Source organism: Panthera uncia, chromosome F2 (genome assembly GCF_023721935.1).
Source record: "Panthera uncia isolate 11264 chromosome F2, Puncia_PCG_1.0, whole genome shotgun sequence".
In the NCBI taxonomy this organism is placed as follows: Eukaryota; Metazoa; Chordata; class Mammalia; order Carnivora; family Felidae; genus Panthera; species Panthera uncia.
In genome coordinates this window covers 75945197-75967665 of record NC_064812.1, presented here as the reverse complement: position 1 = coordinate 75967665, position 22469 = coordinate 75945197, and the positions used below count along the sequence as shown (strand labels likewise).

Genomic DNA, 22469 nt, shown 5'->3' with positions numbered 1-22469 from the left:
TACACACACATACACATATATATACGGACAGAGACACATACACACACTCATGTATAGAGACACACACATATGCATACACATACACACAGAGATACACATACAGACACATATACACATACACATATGCACATACATACATACACAGACATATACACACATATATACGCACAGACACACATATATACACGTACACAGAGACACATGCACACTCACACATACCCAGAGACACATAAACACACGCACATATATGCACACGTGTATGCACATACATGTATACATGCAGACACATACACATATATACACAGAGACACACATATACACATACACATGCACATACATATATACATACATGTACACACATACAGAGACACATATACACAGAGACATGCACATACATACACATATGCATACATGTACACACATACATGCATATAAACATACACACACATACACAGAGACAGACACATCCACACACAGAGCCACACACACATACACACACACACATACGCACATATACACATACATACACACATGCACACATGTGCATACACACACACACACACACACACAAAGGGGCCACGTATCCTAGCTTTTAAGGGACTTTCTATTCAAATCCCTGAAATCAGTTTAGTGTGTTAAACAACTAAAGAATAATCTAAGGCGGTTGGTGATAAAATATTAGTTTGGGGGCAAAAACAGTAACTAGATGGTTAGAAAGGAATGAACTCAGGCACTCTACTTGGTAATAAAGGCTTGGTAGAAGTGTTCGAAGTCACGGTGGGTCTAAAAGGTTAAGTAGAGACAGCATGGATTTTTATCTTCTGCTTCTCTTTTATCAACTTCAATTTTTAATAAAGAGAAATGTCAAAATCTATGCTTAACAGAGAGAAAAATGTAAAAACACAAGCTAACTTACTGGTACAGGAAGATACACAGCGTTTGCTTAAAAAGAGAGAGACGCAACTTGAATATAAAATATCCTTGACCATTTGAGTCCCTGTTAAAGTTCTAGAGGAGTGTATATAATTTACACCTAGAAATTGAGGAACTTTAGGTGGCATTTCTGAAATCGTGACTATGAAGAGTGCTTATTGCCCACCAAATGTGTGCCTGACTTTAGGCAATTAAAATTATTGGAAATTAAGTTATTGTAAATTTATGTTGAGCCAAGACCTCGCTCCCCAGTGGAGAAGATGACCAGGTGACAGTGTAACTGATCGAGAACAGTGACAGGACCGTTATAATTGGGGTAAAGCCAGTGGAGGCTGAAATTAAACGTCCAGGAGAGTTTGATCTCTTGCTTGATTTGGGCCGGCATTAACTTCCAGGAAGTTCCGATCTGGTAGATGGGAGCCGGCAACACGACACTCCAAGGACTGATGGAACCATGGTGGTGGGTGGTTGGTCTATACAGCAGGTGGGAATATGGGGGGAGATGGGGCTGGCAGGAGCCGAGCGGTCTGGCTTGGTCAAGCCAAGGCTTCAGCCCCGAGGGGCGTCTAAAGGACTCGGCTGGAAACCGGAGGAGAAGCACGTGTGGCACACCCTCCACACGTGGGTATCCAGGGAGGATACCCGCCAATGGTGAAGGGACTACGTTTAGGCCCCACCTTCCAGCCTTCACTCTGCTAATCAGTTTCAGTGAGCTAATTAAATTGATTGTGCGAGAGACGTGCAGGGATATCCTGGTGTGGGTGAGACTCCCACTTACCCCGTCACCCCTCCCTTCTCTGCTGCTTTAGAGGGACACGGAAGGCTGAGACCATGGCCTGAACAATGTATGGGACTGATGGAGTAGACACAGCGGGTGGCCACAGGTCCCAGAGTAGGCTTCTACTGGCACCGGCCACGGCAAATAAATCATAAAGCCGTACATAGGCATCATCGCCCTAGCCAACGCTTCCGTAGCACATATTGTGTGTGTGCTTAACAGACAACAGAGCAATGAGAAACAGTGTTGAATTGTTCAGTTGTGCACCTGAAACTGATACAACACTGTATGTTAATTATAACTTTGACTAAAATAATATAAGAGCAGTGTCTTCAAAGAATGGAAGAAAAGTAATGAAAAAGTCAGTCAAACTATGATTCAAGAGTGTGGATAACATAAGACATTTTCAGACTACAAAGGCCTAGAGAGCCAACTACCTTCAGACCTTCCCTAAAAGAAATAAGGAAGGATATACGTCAGGAAGAAAAAGTGAACCCAGAGGGTAGTCATGGGAAACAAGTAACAATGATGGACACAAGACTGATCAAATATAGCTATAAAATGTCATCTTTAATTGTGTGTTTAAAAGTGTCAATACAGGGGCACCTGGGTGGCTCGAGTCGGCTAAGTGTCTGACTCTTGATTTCAGTTCAAGTCATGATCTTGCGGTTCGTGAGTTCGAGCCCCACACTGGGTTCTGCACTGACGGTGCAGAGCCTGCTTGGGATTCTCTCTCTTTCTCTTTTCTCCGTCCCTGCCCTGCTCGCACTCTCTCTCTCCCAAAATAAATGAACAAACAATAAAAAGTATAATTCCAACTGGGTGTTGTATGGAAACCAATTTGACAATAAATTTCACATATTAAAAAAAAAAAAAGTATAAATCCAAAGTCATAAACAAATAATCTCATGTGCATGGTAGACAAACCAAGTAACTTAGACCAAAGTTACATTTTCTTCCCAAATTAATGGTATTCTTCATTAGTCAGAAGTACAACATGTAGTTTCCACACCAGTGGAAGACAACAAAAGAAATACAGAAAACTACAAACATAGGACAAAAGTGGTTTTGACAAAAGAGAGAATAAACTATTCAGCAAACCCCAAGATACTTGGTATTAGGGTGACCAGCTTAACCCAGTTGCCTGAGATGTCTCGGTTTTAGCAGTGAAAAGCCCTACGTCCCAGAAAACCCACGAGTCCAGACAAACCAGGAAAGTTGGTCACCCTACCTGGTATCCAAATCCACAAAAATAGACTCATATTCCTATATTGCATCACGTACAAAATCAGTCTCTCCCTACCCCCCAAAAAAAAAACAAGATCACCTCATCCAGATGGTTACAGGCCTAAAGGTGAGAGGCCGAGAGTAAAATATAGGATAATATCTTTGTGATCTGGGCACTGGGAAGAATTACTTTTTTAAAAGATCCATTAAGTTGGCCACATTAAAAGGTTAAAATGTGCCTAACAAGAGAAATAAAAATCTATTTCCCACAAAGACTTGTACACGAATATTTATAGCAGTGTGATTAATACTAGCCCCAAACCGGAAGCAATCTAAATGTCCATCAACTAACGAATGGATAAACAAAGCGTGGTGTATATCCATACAGTGGAATGGGATTTGACCGTCAAAGGCATAAAGTATTAAAACTGCTAAAACACGGATAAATCTTGAAAAGATGATTCTAGGTGAAAGGAGCCAGAAACAAAAGACCACTTACTGTATGATTCCATTTATGTGAAATGTCCAGAACAGAGACAGAAAGTAGATTAGCAGTTGCCGAGGACTAGGGGAGATGGGAGTTAGTGCTGATGTATACAGAGCTTCATTTAACAGTGATGATGAACTGTTCTAAAACCATGGTGATGGCTGCACAATTGTATTAATAAACTAAAACCACTGACTGGTACCACTGAAATTGGGGGTTGTATGGTGTATGAATTATATTTGGATAAAACAGTTTTTAAAATGTGTTTAACAAAATACATCAGAAATAAAATGAACAGATAGAACATCCTGGGAGAAGATAATTACAATAGATTTAACAAAGAAAGAAATTAAACCTAGAGCACATAAAGAAAGAACTTCAGGAGACAAATAAGAACATAATGACCATAAAGAAAATAAGCAAATGAAATAAAACAGGAAACATAATCCACTTGTGCTCCTACAAACAAGGATCAGATATATGAAAGTTAAACACACAGCCTTCTAATTTTTTTTTTATGTTTATTTACTTTTGAGAGAGAGCAAGCAGGGGAGGGGCAGAGAGAAAGGGAGAGACAGAGAATCTGAAGCAGGCTCCAGGCTCTGAGCTGTCAACACAGAGCCCGACGCGGGGCTCGAACCCACAAACCATGAGCTCATGACCTGAGCCAAAGTCGGACAGCCAACCGACTGAGCCATCCAGGCGCCTCTAAATACATAGCCTTCTAAATGTAACACTCTACCCTAAAAAAAAAAACTCTTGCACACATGCAAAAGGAGACACGCATGAGACGATTCATGGAAGCATGAATCTGTTTGACAAAAACTGAAAATGTCTATGAGGTTCATGAACAGGAAAATGGGTAAATATTTTGCAGTGTAGTTACAGTGCAATACCACACGGCATTTAAATTCATGTGCTGGAGGGAAAATTAAAAATAGAAGACAGATTGTAAAGCAGTGCATATCGTATAATAATACCTTTGCAAAATTTGAAATATGTTTTTGTATTTATATACATAGAGTAGCATAGCTATGAATGGAGTGAGAACAGATTCAGGATGCTGGTTCTCTCTGGAGTAGACGGGTGAAATGGGACGGAAGAAAGTACACAGCAAACTTCAACTGTCTCAATATTGAATCTCCTTGGTTTTTTTTCCCCCCAACATGCCCTTGCGATTTATCCCTGTTGCTAATACATAGTAGAGTCGATTTTTAAGAAGAGTAAATGTCAGTATGTTTTGTAAGCCCTTGTTATTCTCTCAGAATTCTGCTTCATGGCCTTACGGCATTTCGTTTTATGAAAGGAGTCATTCAGATGCTTGATCCCTAAAACATAAACCTTTTTTTTCCCCGTCTAGAAGACTGAAGAATTTCTTCCTCTTCAGAACTAAAAAATTTACCAAAATGTATCTAACCATGGGACTTGTTTCACTGAATAGTTCTTCCACGTGGCGAGGAACTATCTTAACCGCCCGCAACGTTTTCTTGGCTTGTTCTACTGTGACAATTAACAAGAAACTCAGGTTTAAAAACTGACGCAAAATATACCTCTCACTTTTTTAGGAACACGTTATCTCATTAAGAAATATTCCTACTTCTTGGGGCGCCTGGGTGGCTGGATCGGTTGAGCGTCTGACTTCGGCTCAGGTCACGATCTCACGGTCCGTGAGTTCAAGCCCCGCGTCGGGCTCTGTGCTGACAGCTCGGAGCCTGGAGCCTGCTTCCGATTCTGAGTCTCCCTCTCTCTCTGCCCCTCCCCGACTCATGCTCTGTCTCTCTCTGTCTCAGAAATAAATAAACGTTAAAAAAAAAAAATATATATATATATATATAAATATATATATACACATATATATTCCTACTTCTAAAAACAATGAGACGTGGAAAAAATGTCAAAGCTTAAATGAAGACTGTGTCATTCAATTCACAATATAACTTCCGGGCCTCTTAGAAACCTTGTGTCAAATTCATCCTTTCTGTTCCTCCTGGATTTTTCGTACCCATTGTGTAGTGATGTTTTCTGCGTAACAAAAGAAGCCTAAGTCAAGCGGTACTAATGCTCTCGCAGCCAGCACACCCTCCAGATGCCTCCTAAGTTTGTTTTTGTTTTCAGAAACCGTTATTTACTGAAACTGGCATCGTGGAAGCAACAAGGCAGGAGCGTCCTGCACGTCTGATGACTTTGCATTAAAGAAAAACAGAGCTGCGCGCACACACACACGCCATTACTGAAAATCCATAAAGCAGATGTGCTGAAAATAGGCTGAACTGCTTTTATAAAATGGTAGAAAGAGTGGAAAGGAAAGATATTTAATAAGGAGGCTAGAAAAGATAGTACAGTGGCAATAGTCAGATAAAGCAAACTGAAATAACGGTAATAATCCATTTTGAAAAAACGTTTTAAAGATTTTATTTTTAAGTCATCCCTACCCCCAACGTGGGGCTTGAACTCAACAGCCCTGAGATCAAGAGTCACGTGCCCCTGAGCCGGCCAAGCGCCCCCGTTTTGAAATTAATAGGGAACTAAAAGCATTCCTGCCCAAAAGCAAGAACCAGGCGAAGATGTCTGTTTTCCCCTGCTGTTTTAATGTTGGATTTTAAGTATCAGTTGATGCAGCTGGGCAAGAGAAAACAACCTGAGGCCTAAGAACCAGAAGAGAAGTGATAAGGCTCTCCATCTGCAGAAGATACGAGAGTACGCTCGGAAATGCCAAGAGAATGACTGCTCAGCTGATGCAAACACAAAAGAATTCAAATCGTAGAAAGATACAGAATTAATGTAAAAAAGGATCGCCTTCAGAATGTAAAGAACTCTTAACAATTCCAAAATAAAAAAAACAAACCAATTTATATTTTTAAGTTTATTTATTTTGAGAGAGAGAGAGAGACACAGTAGGGGAGAGGCAGAGAGGGAGGAGGGGGACAGAAGATCTGAAGCAGACTCTGCTGCCAGCACAGAGCCTGGTGCGGGGCTCGAACTCAAGAATCGTGAGATCATGACCTGAGCCGAAGTCGGACCTTAACCGACTGAGCCACCCAGGCGCCCCTAAAAAAACAAGCCAAGTTAAAGGCAGGCACAAGATCTGAGTACACAGGTCTCCAAAGAAGACGTACAAATAACTAATAGATACATGAAAAAATACTCCATGTCATTAGCCATTTAGCAAAATGCAAAGCAAAACCACAATGAGATACCGCTTCATACCCCCTGAACTGGCGAGAATAAAAAGCACAGACAGTAACAAGTGTTGGCAAGGATGTGGAGAAACGGGGTCCCTTCCAACATCGCCGGTAGGAATGTAAAATGGTGCTGCTACTTTGGAAAAGAGTTTGCGACCTCTTCAAAATGTTAAAAATGGAGTTACCATATGAGAGCATTTCCATCCTTAAGTATCTACCCAAGAGAGAAAAACAAACATCCACAGAATGTGTGTGCAGTGGCATTATTTATAATGGCCAAAAAGGGCAAATAACCTAGATATTCATCAACTGACTGATGGATAGCAAACTTCATATGACCATACAGCGGAAGGTGGTTAAGCTGCAAAAAGGCATGAAGTGCTCACACCCGTTACAACATGAAGGAACCGTAAAAACATGCCAGGTGAAAAGAAGGCAGTCACCAAAGACAACATGCTGTATCATTCAAAAGAGGTGTATCTACAGAGACAGGACGTAGGTTAGCACATGTCCAGGGCCGGGGGACGTGGGATGCGGGGGGTGATGAGGAGGGGTTGCTACAGGGGGCTTCCTTCTGGAGTGATGGTTGCACAACCTTCTGACTATGCTGCAAACAACTGAGTTGTGCACTTTAAACAAGTAACTTCATGATGTGTCAACGATGGTTCAATAAAGCTATTAAGAAAGTAAGAGCCTTGGCGTGCCTGGGTGGCTCAGTCAGTGAAGCGTCCGACTGTTGACTTCGGCTCAGGTCATGATCTCGCTGTTCGTGGGTTTGAGCCACACGCTGGGCTCTATACCAATAGCTCGGAGCCTGCTTGGAATTCTCTCTCCCTCTCTCTCTCTCTCTCTGCCTCTCTCCCACTTGTGTGCTCTCTCGCTCAAAATAAATAAACACTTAAAAAAAAAGAAAGTTGATATGTACAAACAGTACATATCAGTTGATATGTACAAACAGTAACCAGTTAGGAGATTAGGTGGAATGGAACATTGCATTTGCAGTAACAACAAAAATAACTGGAATAAATTTACAAAAAAAATGCATAGGATATAAGGAAATTTAAAATCTCATGGAAGATAATAAACTTTGATTGTATGCTTTCCTGGTTTTCTCCAACACTTTTGTATTTGTGCCTATGAAGATCTAAAACCTCCATTTTGACTGGAGAACATACACTTTTTTTCAAGGTGCAAAAATGAAATGAAAACCCAAAACATCCTGATAACCTGACCTTTTTTATTACTTTCTAATGGACATGTTTTTATGAAAATAACGATTCTAAACATAAACTCTCCCTCAATTAGTGTAGACCACAATATGATCATTGATTTTGCTAATACTTTAGCATCATACTTTTGGTTTTTTTAAGAAAACCAGTCTGGGTCAGTCTTTTTCAAGAAAAGAAAGAAATTCTACTTGGTAACCTGGAGTTCTTTAAAATATTCATGGGGGCGCCTGGGTGGCCCAGTCAGTTAAACATCCGACTTGAGCTCAGGTCATGATTTCACAGTTCGTGAGTTCGAGCCCGTGTCAGGCTTTGTGCTGACAGCTCAGAGCCTGGAGCCTGCTTCGGATTCTGTCTCTCCCTCTCTCTCTGACCCTACCCCACTTGTGCTCTCTCTCTCTCCCTCCCTCCTTCAAAAACAAATAATAAACATTAAAAAAATTTAATAATATATGTTTTGAGGGGGTGCCTGGGGGGCTCAGTCAGTTAAGGGTCCAACTTCAGCTCAGGTCATGATCTCACGGTTCGTGAGTTCGAGCCCCACGTAGGGATCTGTGCTGACAGCTCGGAGCCTGGAGGCTGCTTCACACTCTGTGTCTCCTTCTCTCTCTGCCCCTCCCCCGCTCACACTCTGTCTCTCTCTCTCTCTCTCTCTCAAAAATAAATAGACATTTAAAAAAATTTTTTAAATATACTCTTTGATATGTCTGGCTCAGTCAATAGAGCATACAACTCTTAATCTTGGGAGTTGTGGGTTCAAGCCCCACGGGTGTAGAGATTACTTAAAAATAAAACTTTTAACATATTCCTTGATACAGAATGATCTCAAGTGACATTTAAATGTCCTGTTTCATGCAGTCTTACTGTTAGAAACCAAGAAGAACAGAGACCCAGGAGGGCCTCCCATGAACTCAGACGAGAAGACCTTCCAACCTGTGAAGAAAGGTAAAGTCTCGTTATTGTTTAGCTTGCCAAATTGACAGAATGCTAGCCTTATCATTTTGATTTTTTTGCACTGTAACACACAGTTCCTCTAACTGCAACTTAATAACATCAAATCATAATGTGGCACCACATTTTCTCTCTGCAGAATTCATTATGTGACGGGGAGAAAAATTAGTTCCGTTATTAATCTCATCCCTGCTAATCACAAATATAAATCGATGCTTCTTGACTAAACATGACATTATCCTATTTTCATAAAGCAGACTTTTAAAAAGACCATAGTGAGGGGCGCCTGGGCGGCTCAGTCAGTTAAGCATCCAATTTTGGCTCAGGTCATGATCTCACGGTTTGTGGGTTCGAGCCCCGCGTCGGGCTCTGTGCTGACAGCTCAGAGCCTGGGGCCTGCTTCGGACTCTGTGTCTCCCTCTCTCTCTGCCCCTCCCCCATTTGTGCTTTGTGTGTGTGTCTCTCAAAAAAATGAATAAACATTTAAAAAAAAATGTAAAAAGACCATAGTGAGACACACACGTTTGGTTTTCAGGAAAGTTCTAAAGGTCTGTTTTTTTCTTAACTATAAATTTATACTTAAGCTAATGTATTACTGTTTTAAGTATTTTGGGGAAGAAAAGTCAGGAAGAAAACACAAAAATTACTTTCCATGATGTCAGATTTTTAAATTCTCTTTTTTTTAAGTTTATCTATTTATTTTGAGAGAGAGAGAAAGCAGGAGAGGGGCAGAGAGAGACGGAAAGAGAGAATCCCAAGCAGGTTCTGCCCTGCCAGCGTGGAGCCTGACCTGGGGCTCAAACTCATGACCACGTGGTCATGACCCGAGCCAAAATCAAGAGCTGGATGCTTAAGTGACCAAGCCACCCAGGCACCCCAAATTACCTCTTCTTATTCCTGTACTGACTTACTTTCACTTCCCTGTTCTAATACGTTTTCTTGGTATTATGCCTGTATAATTACAGATACTAGACAAATACCCTAAAAGTTGTGTTCAAATAGGTCTTGTATTATATTGCTTATTTTTGAAGGGAAAACAAAACAAGTAGCCTAAAAGGTTACTTAAGTGTGTGGGTTTTTTTTTTTTTTTCATTATCTTCTTTATCCTTACCCAGATTTCTCAAAGTCTGGGAAGCATATTAAAATATTCCACAATTTGGGGCACCTGGCATGCTCAGCTGGAGGCGTGTGAGGCTCTTGACCTCAGGGTCATGAGTTTGAACCCCACACTGGATGCTGAGATTACTAAAAAAATAAATAAAAACTTTTTTAAAATCTGGCAAAATTGATGAGTTTGTTTAAAAATAGCCTTTATCTCGAGGGCGCCTGGCTGGCTCAGTTGGAAAAGCATGTGACTCTTGATCTGGGAGGTTGTGAGTTCAAGCCCCACGTTGGGTGTAGAGATTACTAAAACAAACAAACTTTAAAAAATGACTTTTATCTTACGTATTCTAGTATGTTGTATTCTGTACCAAAGCTTTAAGGCTCTGGAACCAGAATGCCCACATCTAGGCCTGGCTGTACCCATCCTGCCAGTGTGAACTCGGGCACTTAGCCACACTCTGCCTCGGTTTCCTTGTGTGTGGAATGGGGATAATACTAGTTTACTGTGGCTGTTGTCGTGAGCCTGGGAGCACGCAATATTTGCTGGCCATTACTTCCTCTCGATTAAATTCAAGAACGTGAAATGACTCTTTCTAACTTAATGCCTGTGTTTCCCGTTCTACTTAGACATTATTATTTGCATTTGCCTCATATGTCTTTGCCTGTCTATTTGTTCTTAATTTTTTAAATACTTAGTAAGCTTCCTGAAAATAGCATTACGCCGGATTTTGGCCCAGGTTCGGTCTGTCTCTAAATGGGGAATTAGAATCCAGTTACAGTGGGTCAGTTGTTTTGATGATGATTGGTAAGCTTAATCTTCCAGCATATTCCTTGAATCCTGGTAAGACCTCCTAATTATTTCCTTAATTTCTGCTTGTTTCGGTTGGGTTTCGGCTTTTGCTACATGAACTGTGCCTTCTTTGCTTTTAGGTTCTTCAGTACTACGGAAAGTATATGCTCCCTCTGATTTTAAATATTTTTATTATTTTTATTATATTTTTATTTTTGTAAGTAGGCTCCACCCCCAATGTGGGGCTCCAACTGAACGATCCTGAGATCGAGAGTTGCACACTCTACAAACTGAGCCGGCCTGGTGCCCCTGCTCTCTCCTATTTTAAAAATAATAAATAACTAAATAATAAATAAATAAACGTCTACTACCGATTGCCTTTAAGTTTTTCAAAGTCATTCTTTAATATATGTTTTTTAAATTGAAGGAGTAAAAAGGTATCTTTTGAATCCTCCTATTTAAGGAACATAAGTTAGCACACTTTAGTCAGCCACACCAGTTTGATTAACCTTTCTGAAAAGACTCCAAGATTTTTATGCAGATTACTCTAAATTATTATGCTTTAAATAACCTTTTCAACATCTTTTAAAACATTTTCTTTCAAAACAAATTTTCCTAGGGGCGCCTGGGTGGCTCAGTTCGTTAAGCATCTGATTTGGGCTGAGCTCATGATCTCATGGTCCTTGGGTTCGAGCCCTGCATCGGGCTCTGTGCTGACAGCTCAGAGCCTGGAGCCTGCTTTGGACTCTGTGTCTCCCTCTCTCTCTGCCCACCACCCCCCCCCCCCTTTCACTCTGTCTCTCTCTCTCCCTCTCAAAAATAAACGGTAAAAATTTTCAAAAAAACGAATTTTCCTAGTTATGACAGCTACTTTAGGTTTTCATACACAAGACTTTTTTTTCATGATGAAAAATCTACCCAGTATGGAAACAAAACCCCAACACTACAAAAGTTTTGCAGTAAAAACCCAGTCTTCCTTTTTTTGTAGACCTTGCCCCGATCTCCGGATATAGCTGCCATCAGTGGTTTTTCTATATATCCTCAAAGGAATTTTCGATGCATTTATACACAGTTGTATTGAAATGGGATCCTTCTATACACAGTGAATCTAATTTAGAAACTAAACTCGAAACTATGGTTTGAACATCTATGTTCTTTTTTGTTTGCTGACTACTTTCTATAACCCATTTTCTCCGGTCTTGAGCTTTTATGTATGCTTCACTGCTGGGTCATTATAATCCATCTTCAAGATACAATTTCAAGAAAGGGACATAGAATTTACACCACGAACCTCTGTATATGTGAGTGTGTGTTTCCTATGAATAACTAGGACAAGTAGTTACATATCCGATTTTTGGGTACCCAGCCCGCACCCCTCAAAACTGAACACAGAACTTTCGGCAGCATGGCAGACTAGGTCATGGGAAGGCCCCCCCCCCCCCCGGTGCAGAACGACAGATTTTGCATGATTCTCAAGTTTTTGCATCGCTGGACTCATAGACAGTAAGGAAAACAACAAAATGCCTGAAAAACAAAACCAAATGAAAAATAAGCACAACCTTGAGTGGTGACAGCTAAGCACCGGGCAGGAGGGTTTTCTCTAAGAACAAGTGCAGAGCAGGGTGGGGACAGGGCGTTGAAACGGACATCACAGCTTAAGCCCTGACCTATGAAAGGAGCCCTGGTGGTCCTGGGTCAGTGACACCTCCTAGGTGTATTTCCAAAGAAGCAGGTACCCACCCTCTCTGGAGGAAAGAAAATCTCCCCAGTTTTCACTCTCCATGTTCTTTTTTTTTTTTTTTTTTAATATTTTTTTTTAACGTTTATTTTTGAGACAGAGAGACAGAGCGTGAACAGGGGAGGGGCAGAGAGAAAGGGAGACACAGAATCTGAAACAGGCTCCAGGCTCTGAGCTGTCAGCACAGAGCCCGTCGTGGGGCTTGAACTCACAGAGTGTGAGATCGTGACCTGAGCCAAAGTCGGCCGCTCAACCGACTGAGCCCCCCCGGCGCCCCCCCCCCCCCGTCTCTTTCCAGTGTTAAAAACCACGAAGGAGACACAGTCCCGTTGTTGCTGTTCCGGAAGGCAGTGTGCTGAGGTCTGCCTTAGTCCTGTCGCGGGGGACTGGAGAGTTCTGGTCAGCTGCTTCCAGGATTTTTCTTCACTGTTACAATTTTAAAGCTTTGCCGGGACTCCTCTAGGTGCAAACGCACGCGTTCTCAGCAGCGATCCTAGCGACTGGTTTCCCGGCTTTTCGGCAGTGGCCATGCCCTCCAGCGAGAACAATTTCACACTCACGTGTTTTTGCCAGAGGCTTCAGGAAATGGGAACAGCTCGCCCGCTCTCTTCCTAGGCGCCCATTTCCATTCTCGGTTGGGGAAAAGGTGCGTTTCTGGTGATGGTGATGAATTGCGAAGACCAGTAACCGCGGTCCCCCCGGCCCTTCTCTTTCTGTCTCCGCCAAAGCCCAAGCCCCACTCTGGAAGAAGTCAGCGCCTGGGCTCAGTCGTTCGACAAGGTAATGCTTACCCCGGCGGGAAGGAATGCCTTCCGGGAGTTCCTCCGAACAGAATTCAGTGAAGAAAATATGCTTTTCTGGATGGCGTGTGAGGAGCTGAAAAAGGAAGCTAATAAGACCATTATCGAAGAGAAAGCGAGGACAATCTACGAAGACTACATTTCCATTCTTTCTCCGAAAGAGGTATGTACCCTACTCCAGAGGTTTCCTCCCAGGAGGCCGTTGGTCAAATGAACCCCCTCAGGGTCTGGTCACCTGACACGGTTACAGTTACTCCAAAATAGAGAACACGCTGCACCCAGACTCATGGCATTCGGGTGCCTTTGACTGTGGTCTCACAAGCGGGCTCTGAGTGCCCCCTAAACTCTGTGAAAGATTTTGTGCCCTTTTCTGGGAAAAAAAGCATTCATGACTTTCCTCAGATTCTCCAGGAGGGGGAGTCTGTGCATTTTATTGTAAACACCGTTTAAAACTATTCTACCCTGTAAGCTTTTCTTTAAATAAAAGTATCCCCTTATTCTGAGCAAAATCTTTTTTACAGGTATTTTTATTTTAATAGAAATAGCATCACTGATAGGATACGGAGGCCACGTAGGTTTTCCCTAGGGGGTCCTTTCCTTATAGCAGAGAAATTATCAGATGAGTGAAATCAATCAAGTTTCCATCCCCCAGTTTTTGTTCCTCCAAAGCTAAAATCTAGGGGGTCAGGTTGATCTCAAAACCTAGTATCTTGTAGCTCTAATTGTAAAATCACCCATTCTTTCCTCCTGCGTGCCCCTAAGAATATCAAGTCAACAAACCAGGGCCTCTCCTGTCAAGGAGCTCGGTCAAGGGGGCAGACAGACATGGGAGTCCCTGGTGTGCCACATGGGCTGGCAGAGGGAGCCATCAACGGGGGGGTGGGGCAGGAATGAGGCACAGGAACTAGGAGATGCCATGGACGAACTAAGGATGTGAAAAGGAAATGACCAGAAACACAACGGGATGAAGACATCCCAGAGGACGGGACTCGATGTGCCAAGGGTAAAAGCATGCAGTCCCGTGAACTGTGAGAACGTCACTAGTTTGGCACACTGACCGTGACACGTCTCCCAAACCACTAGGGCTGCTGGTAGACAGCAGGAAGAGAGTTCAGGAAAGGGGGTGGTCTAAGAGCATCGAAGCGTCTGGGGGCCATGCTGAGGTTTTCTGATGGTCATCTTGGGAAGCCCTCGGACGTTAGCCTGGCAACATCGTCGAATTTGGATTTTCAAAAGACCAGCGTAGCTGCACAGTGGATCAGGAGGAGACGAGAGGCGGGGGGGAAGCTACCAGACTGATTACTGCAGACAGGACACGATGGGCCATAGTGGGGTCAGCTGGAGGGAAACCAGAGAGGCGGGGTTTCATTTGAGGTGAATCCCAGCGTCTGGACGATTCCCACGTGTCTGGGCGGGCTGGACGGTGGCCATAGTTCATGGAAACCGGGCAGACAGGACGGGGATCATGCCTGGGAGAAAGACAGCAGGGCTCCGCTTTGCTTAAGTTTGTGTTTTTAAGTTGGAGCTACTCCGCTGACAGACGTGTGAATGTAGAGTTCAGAAAAGTCATTTCCAGTTTGGGTTAACAAAAGCAAGAGAATTTTCGTCCTTCAATATAGTGCTTCTAACACATTCTTATTTAGTCATGATTTTGCTTCCTTTTTTTGAGATGCGATTTTTCATCACTGACTTTTAAAGCGTCAAAGAACCAAAACACTGGTTAGCAAACGTGTGAAGCAAAAAAGGATATGAAAAGATGACCCTTTCTTCCCCAAAGTAGGCATCTATTACTTGAAATATAACAGCATCGACATTTTTAAGAGCTTAGATTTTGGGGTCAGATGCACTTGGGTTTGAACCCTGGTTCTCTCGTTTAGTGGCTCCATAACCTTTGGTATATTTCCGCACCTCTCTGGGCGTCTGTTTCCTCATCTGTACAAAGGGGACATCACCATGTCCCTGTTCGTTTGGGAGGATTACAAGGGAGGACAGGTGCAGAGCCCCAACACAGCACCTGGCAGAGTCGTCACACCCTGGGTGGCCCCTTCACGAAGCAACCGTCTGTGTCCGTTCCGTCATCCCGAGCTGACACTCCCAGAGACCTTCTTCGTGCGGAGGCCGCAGAGAACGAAGGATTTCCGTGTGCCGCAGCTGTGTGTGAGCTAGAATGTCCCCGGTGGTTTCTGTAGTACTTCGGTTTAATTCTCCAACAAGAGCAGATGATTTCTTCTTCCTTCCAGCCAATGATATGTATCAAGTCCCTCCTTCGGCAGGAGCCGTGCCCCTGGGCCCCTGGGCCCCCGGGCCCCCGGGCCTGACACTCGGGAAGCTTCTGCGAGAGGACTGCCTCGTGCTGAGGGCTGCCGCGGGAATAAGCTTGGGGGCCAGGGGCCAGTAAAAGTTCTTCACGCAGCAGGGAAGATGTGTGAGTTCAGTTCTGCAGCCTGGGGAAAGTCTGAGCCCAGTGGCTTGCTCTGGTCTAGGAGACAGCCTTCTCTAGGACGAGGCAGACATCAGAGAAGGAGCCGACATCTACTAAGGACTTCCTGAATTCCATGCACTTTAATAAATTCTCATTAAATCCCCCCACCCCCCAGCTACCGTCATCATCATCCCCTTTGTGGAGGAGTTCGCCAGGGCACGGTTTACTTTGCCTAAGTCCCCAAACTAAGCGGTGGCATAGCTGGGATTTAAACACAGGCCCTGTGCGCTTTTAACCCTCGCACAGTGCTCTGAGTAGCTTCCATTCGGCAGCCGGCCGGACATTCCTGGAAATCTGTGACTGTGTTCTTAGCTGGCTACAGCCTGGGACCTCCAGGTTTTAGCCCTAATGGTATTAAGAAATTAGCAAGGGGTAAGTTTGTGCATGCTTTTTTCTTCCAAGGACATTGTACATTTTAAAGAAGGAAAACGGGGGCATCTGGATGGCGCAGTTGAACATCTGACTCTTGATGTCATAGTGTAGGGGTTCGAGCCCCACATGGGGCTCTGTGCTGTGGCACAGCCCTCTTGGATTCTGTCTTTCCTTCTCTCTTGCCCTCCCCAGCTTATGCGTGTGCTCTCTCTCTCTCCTTCAAAATAAATGAACTCAAAATAATTTAATAAATAAGACAATGTGGTTTTCTAAAGCATCGCGATCCCCACTAGCATTACTTGTGAGAAATACACATCGTCAGGCCTTCCCCACACCTACCGAATCAGACACTCTGCAGGTGGGGCCCCGCAATCTGTTTAACAAGTGGCCTCTGATGCCGCTGAAGTTAGAGAACCCCTGTTCACTATGTGTTCCGTTTCTCTTTCAGCAATTTAGATTTTCGGATAACTTTGTTTGGTTTGGGATTTAAAAAAAAAAAAAAAAAAGCCACGGGAGTTTGGGATGGATCGCCGGAGAGAAACTGATCTGACACGACTCTTACTTGTTTCGATTGGCAGGTCAGCTTGGACTCCCGCGTAAGAGAAGTCATCAACAGGAACATGGGAGAGCCCTCCCAACACATATTCGATGACGCCCAACTTCAGATCTACACCTTAATGCACAGAGACTCGTATCCCCGGTTCATGAACTCTGCCCTCTATAAAGATTTGCTTCAGTCCTTATCTGAGAAATCAGTCGAAGCATAGGATGTTATCAAATGTATTTATTATTAATAAAATAAGAAAAGAACTCATGGACTATGTCTAGTACAGGGAACTTAGAGACAGTAGTATCTTCTGCTAGAGTCATCCGCGGGCTATTTTAATAACAGATGCTTCCTTCCACAGAAGGCTATGTATTCACAATGTCAGTTGCAGCCACCGTTAGTGACACTTTTGGAAAACGACGGGTACGGCCGCCTTAGAAAAAGATAGTATGTTTACATGCACAGTAACAGTCGCGTGTCGCGAATGGCGAAGGATATACTAGAAGACTGTACTGCCTGGGGCATGTACGTCCACTGGAGCAAACAGGACTGCTTTCGTTTTGTCCGAGTTCAGTATCTGATGACTTTCCTCCCAAAGAAAAGGCATTCAAGTGTTTCTTAGCGACTCCTTCCTTCCGTCGGGCTGTCTTGAGTGCTTTGCTTAGCAGTGCCATTACCGGACCCCAGTTCCCATCTGACCAAGATGTGTCACCACTACGCATAAGGACGGTACTGCGCTCTCAGAAGACGCGTATGCAGATACATATAGGTGCATGTGTATCTATGCCAGTTAATGTAAGGAACTGTGCTCTTAGGTGGGTCGGTCTCCTGTTCCGTAAGGGAAGTAGTGTTTTCTTAGAAGATTCTTTTGTTGACAAGTCACCGTTTCATCATCGCAATCTGCCAGCCTAAAGAATGGACTTTGAACTCACAGCTTAGTCGTGTTCGTAACAGAACTTTCAAAGAAGCATATTCCCGTTTTTATTATTCGAAGAAATATGGGCATTTTCACTCTAAAAAAATAAAGCACAAGAGTTTTATCTCTTTTTTTTTTCACACGTCGATATTTGGGAACGTCCGATTAAATAAGAAGGGTTACATGCGAGGTTTAGGCTCTGGCTTACTACTTTCCTTACTAATCTGTAGGAGTCCCCCGGGTCTTCCACCCCCTTCTCATTGTTCCAATTACTGCCAACATGCTCATGGCTCCCAAATTAGGACCCGGTGTAGATTTCCTCCAGCACTGTCACAATCAGCTGCCGGCCGGACACCTCCCCTCGTATATCCCAGAGGAGTGAAACTCATCCAGATTCTGACTTCTCATCCCACTGGCCCCCCACCTCCAACCCCACCCCAATCACCCAGCCGGTCACCTACGCTCCTATCCAGGTGCTAACTTTTCCCTGCTTTCTCCTCGCAGACACAATCGCCAAGCCCGGCTCATCTTTACTCCTCAATATTTCTCGTGTGTCTCTTCTTCCTTCTTCCCATCCCCTTGATCTCACACCTGCCGTCATCGTTGCCGAGAGCCCCCGAACTGGTCTCCCTGCCCCGATCTCAGCCTTTCAAATCCACCTTCCAAAATGCCACATCTTTCTTACACGCAAATCTGCCCAACACCCTCCCTCTACTCCTTAGAATCTTTAGTAACTCCGGATTGCCCAGAGTACAAATACCAAATTCTCATTACAGCGTACAAGCAAGGGCCTCTCTAGTCGGGCTACGGCTCCCTAGCCAACCCCACACACGGTTTAGATCCCAGAATATATGCTTATAGACAAGGCACTTCTTACCTTCATAACCACCCATACCGTTCATACTCTCCGCTACCCGTACCCCTCTCTACAACGCCACCCTTCAGTCAGGTAACTCCAGTCATTCCTTTAAGATTTACCCACACACGACTGCCTCCAAGAAGCCTTACCTGACCTCCTGATTCATACTTCCATCGTGCTGGGTGCCATTCTTTAGGATTCCAGGATTTTCCTATACGGATACTTACCGGCATTTACAAATTATGATTACCAATCTGTCCCCTTAGACCGTAAGCTCCAGTGGCGTTGGATATAAACCTTATTGCTCATGATATATATAATCTAGTTAGGAACAGTATTTGATAAATGTTTGTAGAACTGGAGAGTTATACCATGAAAACAGAATTTCCCATAATTAAGAAAAAACAAACATTCCATTCCAAATTTGTTTCACAATGTATCACATCTCAGAAAGAGATCATCACAGCCCATGTGGCTATGGAACTCACGACTACTACCTACTAATCCAGTGAGTAAATGGGTAGTGACATCTATGTATACGAAAGAATCCGGAAGCCACTCCAAAAGTATCCTACAAATTCAATGCAATTCCAAGGTTTTTGAATATTCTTAAGTAAACTTTGAAGAGTTTGTTGGGGTGGATGGCGCTCCATTTGGAAAAAAACTGATATATAAATAAAAATTCCGGGATGGTTTAAAGATAAGAGCTTTTTAAAAAAAGAACATTATAGGGGCGCCTGGGTGGCTCAGTCGGTGAAGCGTCCGACTTCGGCTCAGGTCATCTGATCTCAAGGTTTGTGAGTTCAAGCCCCGCGTCGGGCTCTGTGCTGACAGCTTGGAGCCCGGAGCCTGCTTCGGGTTCTGTGTCTCCCTCTCTCTCTGCCCCTCCCCTGCTCACGCTCTGTCTCTTTCTATCAATAATAAATAAACGTTAAAAAATTATTTAAAAAGATTAAAAAACGATGGTCATAAAGACAAAAAGATTAAAATTAAATCGAATTCAAATTCAAACGAGAGGATAGTGGTTACTATTTCCCCTCTAGATTTGCCAAAACCAAAGGTTTGCTAGGATCCACCATTAGCAAACGTGTCAGGAAATGGGCCTTTTTATCCTGTTGACAGGTAGGTAAACTAGTTTGACTTTTTGGAAAGCAATCTGGAAATATCTATCATTCTGAATATACATATCCATTAGCTGAGAAGTTAAACTTGAAACCTGTGAGATCATGACCTGAGCCGAGATCAAGGGTCGGACACTTAACCCACTGAGCCACCCAGGCGCCCAAAAAACTTTTGTTCAGTTGCTTGTTAGAGAAACGTAGATCAAACTGGCTAAAACACAAAGGAAATTGAATGGCTTTCCTGAGGAGAAGTCCAGGGTAGTTCTTGCTTCCCCGGGATTGGATCCAGACACACACCATGTGTTATCCACACCATCTCTCCATGTCAACTCCCCTCGGTTTCATCACACAGAGACACTGTGCATATGGTAGGCAAAACGGCAGAGCAAGGCCCTAGACGCAGTTCCTGCTCGTTTAGCTATCCCAGTAGAAACGGTGTTTCTCTCATTGTTCAGACAGCAGGCTCAGAGAAGGAGTGTGGAGTGGAGGGGAACACTGCGGCCGACCCCCAGGGTCACACGGAAGGAAGAAGGCTGAATGGCTCGGACAAGATGTTTGGGAACTAGTGACGAAAAGACGACAGGGGTAGCTAGGGCATTCCATTCCAGGCCTCTCACGGTTCCTGCTTGTTTATTTTACATCAGCTATACCTTCAAATGGCATTATTATAAAAATGATTTGGATATATACCATAAACCACGTTTAAGGGGTTAAAAAAAAAAAAAGGAACCTTTTTATTTCAAAGTAGCTCAGTTCTCCAATTTTGGAAACGCTTGGGCTAATTTAACTGACCATAGGGCAGATCACATATCAAATACTGCTCTTTGTAGCCAAGGCCATTAAGGGAAAAAGTAATAACACTAATTGGCTGTCTTTTTATAGCACCAGGGAGAGGAATCAGAGCAAGTCATTTGAGGTAGTTACCTGTGCTTTCTTTTTCCATCCACCAGTTGGGTAAACAAGTACAGAGTACACAAGTCAATTTGAAAAAAGCTTGTTTCCATTAATGATAAAACTGTTGCTTCACTTTGCAGAATTAAGGTACCAAAAGAGAACTCCCAAGACTCTGACTCATTACATTTCTTCCTTTAAAGTTGGGAGTCTAGGGGCGCCTGGGTGGCTGTCGGGTGGGCGTCCGACTTCGGGTCAGGTCATGATCTTACAGCACAGCTCGTGAGTTCGACCCCCGCGTTGGGCTCTGTGCTGACAGCTTGGAGCCTGGAGCCTGGAGCCTGCTTCAGATTCTGTGTCTCCCTCTCTCTGCCCCTAACCCACTCGCATTCTGTGTCTGTCTCTCTCAAAAATAAACATTAAAAAAAAAAAAAAAAAATTAAAGCTGGGAGTCTAGGGGTGCCTGGGTGGCTCAGTCGGTTAAGCATCTGACTTCAGCTCAGGTCATGATCTTGCGGTTCACTGTCAGGCTCACTGCCTTCAGCAGAGCCGGCTTCAGATCCTCAGTCTCCCTCTCTCTGCCCCTCGCCCACTTGCTCTCGCAATGAATCAGTCAGTCGGTCAGGAGTCCAAAACACTGCCAACCGGTGGTTATCTAACCAGCTTCCACGGGTCCTCAACATGTGGAACATACTTTACATCTCAGCTCCTATGTGGTCAAGAACAAATGGAATACACAAATATAACCAAGAAAAACTATCACATGAGCATCTACTATGTGACAAGTATTCTAGGTGTTGAAGATACAGCAGGGAACAAGTGTCTCATAGAAACTTTCCAACTCCACCTTCGTAAGTCACAGCTGTTGGTTATCTAGGAGAGCCGCATGAGATTTTTCTGATACACAGCTCTTACTCCTTTTGACTGACTTCAACTGACTTCACCTTTCTCCGACATAATGTTTCCATTATTACCTAGGAACTTGTCAACCAGTAACTGTGTTTTTTTTTTTAACGTTTACTCATTTATTTTTGACAGAGAAGGCAAAGGGCAGGGACAGAAAGGAGACCCGGATTTCGAAGCAGGCTCCAGGCTCCGAGCCGTCGGCACAGAGCCCGACTATTCGCTGTGAGGCAGCATCTTCGATGTTGGTACTTTTCTTAGTTTTGAAACTGACGAAAATATGTGGATTTTTATGCCAGTGATTATTCACATCACAGTTCCCAGTGGGATGTCTCTTCTTAAAGGGCTAATTTTCTACAGCTAAATGAGTGTGTGTGTGTGTGGGGGGGGGATGGTATGGAAGGAGGAGAGTTAAGATTAAAACTCTTTAAAGCCCAACATTTTTAACTGTAGTTTTTATTTTGAGAAGTAAATTCAAACCCTCAATTTAAACTCTGACCTCTAAGGACGATCACTGTGCACCTATAAGAATTCAAAGTACGGTCTGTTATTTCTTTTGCTATCTTAGTACTTTAAACTTATTTTCCCATTTTTAAGATATAAACAGATTTCGATGTTTGGGTGTACATAAATGTTTCAGAACTTTTGCCATGGCTTAGCAATACTGGGTAACCAATGCTTATAATCACCTCTGAGCAAGAAAACCAAGGTGGTTGTTTTCTGCCTTCCTAGGATGGTTCTTCATTAATTCCTACTACACAGGTCTAATTTAATTCTTATGTGTATTCATTTAACACCATTACTTTGTCCTGGAAATAACTATTATTGAGTATTACCTGTGATAACATTTCCTTCCTATGACTTTACAACTGGCTAGTATTTTTCACTAGTCTCGGTCTCTGAGATCACGCTAAGCGCACACACGGCCTATGCTTGTGTGCTCTACTTGGAACCGCTCCTGCCTCCCTCCCCAGGAGTCCAGGGAAAGAGAAGAGAAAGACATGCTCTGTACTACCAGCTCAACACGAGTTTTCGCTTAAAAGTGGGCAGGCATCACTTAATTAAAACCATCCTTTAAAAACACTTTAGGAATCGGGAGAGAAATTTTGAAACAAAAGGTAAAAAGCAAGTGTCCATGTCTAAATAAAATGACAAAATGTGA

General features: G+C 43.4%; 1 protein-coding gene across 2 annotated transcripts in view; it reads left to right on the top strand.

The window, feature by feature from the left end:
* The window catches only part of RGS20 (regulator of G protein signaling 20), an 85229-nt gene extending 67576 nt beyond the window's left edge, over window positions 1–17653 (top strand). For both annotated transcript variants that reach the window (XM_049633390.1, XM_049633391.1), the window contains 3 exons: window positions 8692–8778; window positions 13145–13379; window positions 16649–17653. In XM_049633390.1, the coding sequence (XP_049489347.1) occupies window positions 8692–8778; window positions 13145–13379; window positions 16649–16837 (511 nt within the window). In that variant the 3' untranslated portion in view covers window positions 16838–17653. The remainder of the gene's footprint in view (window positions 1–8691; window positions 8779–13144; window positions 13380–16648) is intronic.
* The last annotated feature ends 4816 nt before the right edge of the window (window positions 17654–22469 follow it).